Source organism: Centruroides sculpturatus, unplaced genomic scaffold (assembly GCF_000671375.1).
Source record: "Centruroides sculpturatus isolate CEXI.00-Female unplaced genomic scaffold, Cexi_2.0 scaffold564, whole genome shotgun sequence".
Taxonomy (NCBI): domain Eukaryota; kingdom Metazoa; phylum Arthropoda; class Arachnida; order Scorpiones; family Buthidae; genus Centruroides; species Centruroides sculpturatus.
Window position 1 is genome coordinate 153,789 of NW_019384878.1, and position 9,052 is coordinate 162,840.

Sequence of the window (9,052 nt, forward strand, 5' to 3'; positions counted from 1 at the left end):
TTGAAAAGCTGTCTGTGAAGATTATTACTTGTTCCAGTCTATACAAAATTTTTTAAACGATGAAACATTTAGGCTGAGATTCCACTAGTGTAAAAATGGGTGTAAAACCCTTACTGTAAAAGCTTTTAATCACGTGACCCTGATATTTTACACCCAAGCATAACCAGCGTAAAAGCGAGTTCAGCAGTGTTCAACTTTCGGCATGAATGCAGCCGTAAAATGGCACCATTCACCAATCAGAAGTCAGTGAAATCTAGGTCATTGTGACACAGTGCGAAAATGGCAGAAAATGAGCTTTTGTGTATGTCCTCTTGTGGCTACTCTAGAATAGACCTGGAAAGATTTATTGAAAACATCTGAAAGTATTCATCTATCTACGACAAGAGATTTCCCAATTATAATAATGGATACCTAAAACACGTGATATGGATGGCCAAAGGAAAATCTTCAATTTAGAGGAGTACCAGTATATACTGGTACTCCTCTAAATTGAAGATTTTCCTTTGGCCATCCATATCACGTGTTTTAGGTATCCATTATTATAATTGGGAAATCTCTTGTCGTAGATAGATGAATACTTTCAGATGTTTTCAATAAATCTTTCCAGGTCTATTCTAGAGTAGCCACAAGAGGACATACACAAAAGCTCATTTTCTGCCATTTTCGCACTGTGTCACAATGACCTAGATTTCACTGACTTCTGATTGGTGAATGGTGCCATTTTAAGTCTGTATTCATGCCGAAAGTTGAACACTGCTGAACTCGCTTTTACGCTGGTTATGCTTGGGTGTAAAATATCAGGGTCACGTGATTAAAAGCTTTTACAGTAAGGGTTTTACACCCATTTTTACACTAGTGGAATCTCAGCCTAAATGTTTCATTGTTTAAAAAATTTTGTATAGACTGGAACAAGTAATAATCTGAGAGTGCCAGATCTGGCAAATATGGTGTGTATGGTAGCATATCCCATCCAAGCTGTAACAGCTTCTGAAAAGTTACCAAACTTGTGTGAAGTCTGGCATTATCATGATGAAACATTACATCTTTTCTGTTGATGGTATCACTCAATTTGTCCAGTTGATGGCAGTACACCTCCAAACCAATTGTGGAATTGTCTGATTTGCTTCACAAATGGATCATTTTTTTTTTATGTTTGAGAAGCAAATCACAAGTGTCAATGCAATGGAGCAAATATCTTTCTTTAAGAACATGTGGAACCCATATGTTGAGCTTTGAAACAAAACCAAGTTGTTTCAAGTGATCCTAAATGGGTTCAATTCCACAAATTTAAACTCTTAGCGATTTCTCATGTTGTTATTTGGTGGTTTGCTTCAATCAATACCTTTATTTTATCTACAGCAGCTTCAACTGGCCTTCCAGAATGTGGTACATTTCAATATCGAAATTGCTGGAATGAAATTTTGCAAACCAGTTTTGGTACTGTTGTTCTGTCAACTTCTCCATACATGTCACACAATTTTTTTCTTGCTTAAACAGCATTCTTACCTTTTCAGTAATAAAAAAACAAAATATGCCAAAAATGCTGCTTTCACTTTTCCATATTTGATGGAACACAAAAAAAAAAACCAAAAACAATTGCAAAAAGTCAAACAAAATTTTTTACAAATAAGCCTTAAAATGTCAGCTGTCAAAATATATAATGACAATATAATGCAGAATGAAATTGGTGGGTAAAAATACAACTAATCCCTGATGGTAAAAAAACAAAATTACTTTCAAACAACCCAATACTTACAATTATGTTTGCTTCTAGTTATTACAAAATTAACTAAAATATTTTATTGTTTATCTATTCTGTTTTCTTCTGATTACTTTGTATGTTTTTGAGGAAAAAAATATTTTAGCATTTCTTGTTTTTTGTTTCATATATTTATTTTCTACTGGAAACATATTAAGAAATGATTTTTAAAATAAAAAAAAAAAAAAATATTTAGAATAGCTCACGGGAGTTCTGCATAAAAATTCGACCCATTAAAGACCTTAAAATATACGTAAAGCACCACCCAAACAGGTCTGTTTCTATAGCAGGATTTGACCATTAGTACACACACACACACACACACAAAAAAACAACTCAATGCTTCAAGACATTACGATCTCAACCCTTTACAAACATTACCATCAAAAATTAATTACAAATATAAATTTTTAATTAAGGCAAGAATATTTTAATTGATACCGGCAAATGTTCCGATTCCTCTATACTATAACAATGGCATTATTAAACGAGAGCGATTGCCCAACAATAAGTGAAGTAACCTCAAGACATTTTGATTCTCACCNTCCTCAAAAGTAAAGTGCAAATAAAACTACATTTTTTTTTATCAATTATTATTCTATTATGGTTATTTATATATTTACAACTACAAAACGCATTTTTCAGTGTTTTCCTTACTATAGTTTTTTTTTTTTTTATGTATTACTTAGCTTTATTTTGAGTGTTTTTTGTGTTGGAACAAATTATTTAGTTTTACAGTTAAGTTTTCCCCATACAATTAAGTACAACTTCAAACAAAAGACTTTATCTTTATTTTGCATCAATTTGCCGTTAGTTTTACCGTTTAGTTGTTACTGGACTTTGAATCAAATCGTATCTCATTTGCATTGTAACTGCCATTATGCACCCTGCCATGTAAGTAAAATATCAGTATACTTTTATATTTATGTTTTTAATTTTTTAATAAAGTAGATCAATATTTGCAAGTTTATCGAATAAATACATTAAATAACAATGTTGTAAGATTCTATAAATTTTAAATTTATATTAGTCTACAAGTGTTCCAATCAGCTTTCGCGAAATCTGTATTTTCTTAATGTCTTTAGGTCTCATAAACCTTTGAACCAGGAAGAGTTGGAAGGAGCTTTAGAACAAGTATTGAAAGAATTAATCGAAGAAAGTGAAGAGCCAGAAGAAATAGACTATCACAGTGAAAGTAAGACAGAAGAGGAAATTATAGAAGAAAATTTTCATGACAGCAATTCTGAACAATTGAGGAATGACATAGATAATATTGTCATAGAAGAAAATAGTGAACATGGGCAGATAGAAAAGACAATTATCGATTTTATATAGGAATTGTATGGGGAAACTGTAATTGTATGGAGAAAAATGATTCACCTTATGACATTTTTATGATATGATCTCAGTTTCGGAATGGATTAATTTCATATCCTGAGGTACCACTGTATTGGTGTATGTCAAATCATTGAAGAATTTCAAAAAGTGCAACACCACATAGTAAATAAATATTAATGTATTCTCTAAGCAAACCATTCCCTAAAAGAAAAAAAGCAGATATTCATCACAAAGCAAGACTTCAAAATATAGTTAATGATTGTAATAGTCAGTCAGCTTTATGGACTGCACCCATGCAATTGTCCATAATCTTTCCATGTAGTATGCTTTTTCATATGTTGCTTTCTTTACTTTCTTCCCACTAAAATTTTCCGCATTGATTTTTATAATTTGTAATTCTTGAATCTATTTTAGCTACTAAGTATTAATGTAATAATAGTGTGTATTATATACATAGTGCATACATATTGACTATTACCATTATTAAACATTTTATTATGTAAAAGGGTCTTTGAAGTGTTCTGTCAATTGTTTCCTCCAACTCTTCCAGTTTGGCCAAACTCGTTCAAAAAGAGACACTGTGTCTGGTGAGGGATTGTAATCTACTCTTGGTTTGCATTGTTCAAAATCCACATTATACAGTATACAGTACATTAGTAAAAAATCCTATATTAGCAACATATTGCATGTCTTGCACATTTTATAAGCATTTTTAGTTGTTTCTTATAAAATTGTAAAGAAAACATTTTGTAAAAATACTATTATAATATTTTGTTTTTTAAATTTTGCATCATTTTGCAAGCTTTCAGCATTGCAGTAAGAAGTTTAAAGCCATACCTTGATAAAAATTGAACATGGACATATAGTTCCTGCTAGCATTTTGCACATATAAAGATAGCCAATAAATTTCTTAAAGTTATTGGCTATCTTTAAGAGAAAGTAAATTGTTCTGATAAAGATAAATTATATATATTAATTATTGTATTAAATAGTAAAAGTATAATTATCCTATTACTTGAAAACATTTGAATTTAGTGTAAAAATCTTTCCAAAACTTTTTAAGGAAGTTAACCCTTTGGTAAACATGCCCACGGCAAATTGATGCAAAATAAAGATAAAGTCTTTTGTTTGAAGTTGTACTTAATTATTGCAGAAGTACATCATAGTACTTCTGCAATAATTCTCTTTCATATTACATGTTACAACATGTTTATAAAATCGGGTCAGTTATACTAACCGTTTAGTTGTTACTGGACTTTGAATCAAATCGTATCTCATTTGCATTGTAACTGCCATTATGCACCCTGCCATGTAAGTAAAATATCAGTATACTTTTATATTTATGTTTTTAATTTTTTAATAAAGTAGATCAATATTTGCAAGTTTATCGAATAAATACATTAAATAACAATGTTGTAAGATTCTATAAATTTTAAATTTATATTAGTCTACAAGTGTTCCAATCAGCTTTCGCAAAATCTGTATTTTCTTAATGTCTTTAGGTCTCATAAACCTTTGAACCAGGAAGAGTTGGAAGGAGCTTTAGAACAAGTATTGAAAGAATTAATCGAAGAAAGTGAAGAGCCAGAAGAAATAGACTATCACAGTGAAAGTAAGACAGAAGAGGAAATTATAGAAGAAAATTTTCATGACAGCAATTCTGAACAATTGAGGAATGACATAGATAATATTGTCATAGAAGAAAATAGTGAACATGGGCAGATAGAAAAGACAATTATCGATTTTATATAGGAAAAGATAAGAAAACTTTGTGGATCAGTAAATCTCTATAGTCAGTAAGACAAAAGCAAAAACTATATGAAATATTGCCAGGACCAAAATCTACCACCAAAAGTACAAATAAAGAAATAGACACATTTCACTTGTTTATTACTGATCAAATAATTGAAGGTATCATAACAAATACTAACAGATATATTCAGAAAAAAAGAGCTGATGTCAAGTATGCAAGAGATAGAGACTACAGAGATACAACCAAAACAGAAATAAAAGCCCTTTTTGGAGCATTGTATTTGATTGGTATAAAAAAAAAAAAATCACATTAATTGCTATGAGCTCTGGTATTCCAATGGTACAGGAATAATCCTTTTACAGGGCCTTTTCAGTTATAAACATTTTCAGTTTTTGCTTCATGCACTTAGATTTGAAAACTTATAAACCAGGGATGAACAAAAAATAACTGATATGCTTGCACCAATTTGAGACTTTCACCGAGAGTTTATCAACAAATGTATAGGCAGTTTCAATGTGAGTTTGTGACAATTGACGAGCTGCTTCATCCTTTTAGAGGATGCTGCGGATTTGTACAATACATTCCTAATAAGCCTGCAAAATACGGCATAAAAATATATGCTCTATGTGATGCTAAAACTTTTATACTCTTAATTTTGCAATTTATTGTGAAAAGTAAGTGCAAGGGCCCTATGATAGATCAAACAAGGCTGATAATATATTAAAAAGAGATGAGTCATGCCGATAGAAAAAATAAAAAAATGTCTTAGATCTTGGTTGCTTGCTGTTCTCTTTACTATATGTATTTTCTTAGCATAAGGTTGCCGTCGAGAACAAATCACACAAGAACACTAAGATTATAGTGATAGTTAGGATAACATGACTTGTGAGAAGACATAGGTGAAAAAAAGGGGGGGACCATCTATTCAGTGAACGATACAGGGAATACTCACATCTTTTTAACCTCTCCTATTTGGCCTGTTTTTTGTACATTTCATCAGAATTATTTCGCAGCCTACAGCATATGTTGTTATACTGTTATAATGTTATACAGTGTATAAGGGTCCCCCCTTTTTTCCACCTATGTTTTCTCACAAGTCGTGTTATCCTTTCACTAAAACCTCAGTGTTTCTGTGTGATTTGTTCTCAACAGCAACCTTATGCTAACAAAAATACATAAAAAAAAATGTTACTACAAACAATTACTACAGTAATTATCCTTTGGCCGTAGATTTACTGAATAAAGGTCTTACCTTTTTAGGAACAATGAAGAAAAACAAACAAGAAATACCTCCAGAATTTCTTCCAAACAAAACTAGACAAATAAATCCATGTCTATTTGGTTTTCAGTATGATTATTGTATTGCTTCAATAGTTCCAAAGAAAAATAAAGCTGTAATCTTTCTTTCGACCATGCATGACACTCCTGAAGTTGATCAGGAAACTAACAAGGCTATGATAAATTTGGACTATAAAAGGTGGTGTAGACACTGTAGATCAGATGTGTTCATCCTACACCACATCCCAAATTACAAGGAGATGGCCACTAACTCTCTTTTATCATCATTTCAACATTGCTGGAATAAATTCTAATATTATATTTAAATTTAATAATCCTGATAACAAAGACAGAAGATGACATTTTATAAAAAAAAACTTGCCTAAGTCTAATGGAAGAACATTTGAAAGAAAGATCTATGATGCTGACACTTCCTTAAAGACATTCGTGCATTTTTGGAAAAATATAAGGTAAATGAAGTCATCCAAAACAGCAAAAACCTGGAATTTGTTTTATTTGTGGCAAACACAAAAACAATAGGACAAAATCAGTTTGTCAGAAATGTGGTAGAAATGTTTGCAAAAAGCATAATAATATAGTGATTATATGTGCCATGTGTGAAGGTGAACATCATATGGAAGTAGAGTGACTTCTTTTTATTATCTAAATATTTTATAACCAATTTGTTCATTAAAATGTCATAAAATTAATTTTCTGGTAAATCTAATTCATATTTTAAAAACAATAATTAATTATTGACTTAAATCAAGTAATATTACATATGTGGTGTAATTGCCACAATGCGCCCTCTTGTGAACTCCTGAAAAGTGCATTCACTAAAGGGTTAAAGAAGTTTTAACATAAAACTTTTGAAATTTTATGTTTAAGCTTGAAGAGTTTTTTCTTTGGGTTAGAGTTAAGGAAAGGGTGTCTACTGTTTTTTTTTAGCTACTTAGGAGATAGTCTAGGTGAAATGTGACGAGTGGTAGTAGTTCCAGGGCAATTTGGAGTGTGGAAGGGCACTCCAAAAACATTTTTACTTTGAACCAGTACTATTACCTATTCTCTACACACTGTATTGGTCATGCACTTCAGCAAGCACCAAAGTGCACAGGTAAGGGCAAGTCCCCATACTCCAGCTATATAACATCAAATACTCCACAAACAGTAAAGTGGGTTACTTGAAGCCAGCATAGGCTAGTTGAAAACACAAACACTCACCTCATCACTTTCTCAGTGTATAAAACTTTAAAGTGGCAATAATTGCCTTTCTCCACCCCGACTCACTCCGGAACTACCATCACTCATCATATTTAATCTAATTACTCCCCTAAATAATTAAAAGAACAGTAGACATCCTTCATTACCTCTAACTTCCTTTCATTTTGAAGTTAAAGATATGTTAATTAAGAAATACTACCTACCATTCATTTTATCCAAGAATACAGGGCTGAATATTCTTCTTACGAAGTTAAGTGGATATCTTTGTAAGTAAATACAAGATAATAAAATCTCTATCAACATTTGTGGATTAAAATTTGAAAATTTAACTGAAAGGATATTCTCTACTGTTTCAAAAAACTGATAAGAATTATCTGGTAAGAAATTCAGCAATCCAAATATTCTAACTAAACTATATATATCCCTTGTACTTAAACTGTTAGAATTATTCACAAAGTAATTTTTCAAAGAATCTAAAATTATATTACTTTGCCATTGAAAATGAATACAATAATCAGCAACAACACACATTAATTCAGTTGACTGAATTTTTGATCCTTTAGCTTTCATAAATCTTTCTATTGCTTTTTGTAAATTTTTGTCATAATAATCTAAATTATTCATATAATAAATAATATCTTTCAAGTCTTCTTCCATCAGTATATGAATGTTTACGTTAGTCCAATAAGAAATCACCGTTAGAAGTTTTCTTAATTTTTGCTTAATATTACATTGAATTTTTAAAATCTGAGCTATCTGTTTTCCTGTTAAGTTTGTTAAACAATTTGTCGTTTGATGATACAAAAAATTTAGAAGTATCCTTTGTGATGTTTTGAAACATGGTAAAATATTATAGACTTTTAGGATATTGCCTTCATTTATTTCATTAGAACAGTCAATTATATTTTGCCATAATCTATCTATATTTAACTGTTCATTTCCAGCCTGTTTTAAAATTTCAATTAATTCACAAATTTCTTGTAATTTCATCTTTCTTTCTGTAACTCTAATTAAAAGTTCTTGCAATATAATTTGTGAATAATTTTCATTTTTCATGCCAGAATCAGCATTTATTATTGCTTGTAATCCAGAAAGAAGAATGTTAGGGTCTTCACTTTCACAAATTAATTCACATAATTTAGTCAGTACTGCCAGATGCGTGAAATTTTCTTGAGCGTTCTCCCGCATGGACGTTCGTATGTCGGGATACGTAGAAAATAAGTCAAATATCCTTTCCAGAAGAGTCAATGCCACAGACGGAGTCACTTCACTCGACGGTAGCATTTCCAAATACCTAAATATCTCTTCGGGCGAATTATAATTGCTGATGTTGAGTTTGATTATATTTTCCAGGTTTATACCTACAGACTGATAGGTTTTAGAATCGGGACTTACGTCTTGTTTTACTTTCACTTTTCCATCAATAACAACATAAACATCATTAGTTTTTTTAATGATGACAGGGAGCTCTTCAATATAAATTCCATCTTGAACAAAAATGCTGCTACTTCCCAATCCACCTTTATCTTGAGACGAAGTGGATTTTAAGGCTAAAGTCCTATCTGATCGTTTGTTCAATATATAACTGATTGCGAAGCAATTCCTACATAACACGTGATTTTTCCACAAATTTTCAAACTTCCTGCCTTGTCTTATCGCATTAGATACTGCGCAATAAACAATCCTTTCAACCATTTTCAACA

The 9,052-nt window shown here is 31.0% G+C and overlaps 1 protein-coding gene across 1 annotated transcript in view; it reads right to left on the reverse strand.

The window, feature by feature from the left end:
- LOC111630982 (FAST kinase domain-containing protein 3, mitochondrial-like) overlaps positions 1–9,046 on the reverse strand; it is a 32,535-nt gene extending 23,489 nt beyond the window's left edge. Inside the window, exons 1-2 of the mRNA XM_023375160.1 lie at positions 7,549–9,046; positions 6,401–6,426 (exon numbers count right to left, since the gene is read on the reverse strand). Coding sequence (XP_023230928.1) covers positions 6,401–6,426; positions 7,549–9,044 — 1,522 coding nt within the window. The 5' untranslated portion in view covers positions 9,045–9,046. The remainder of the gene's footprint in view (positions 1–6,400; positions 6,427–7,548) is intronic.
- Positions 9,047–9,052: the final 6 nt, after the last annotated feature.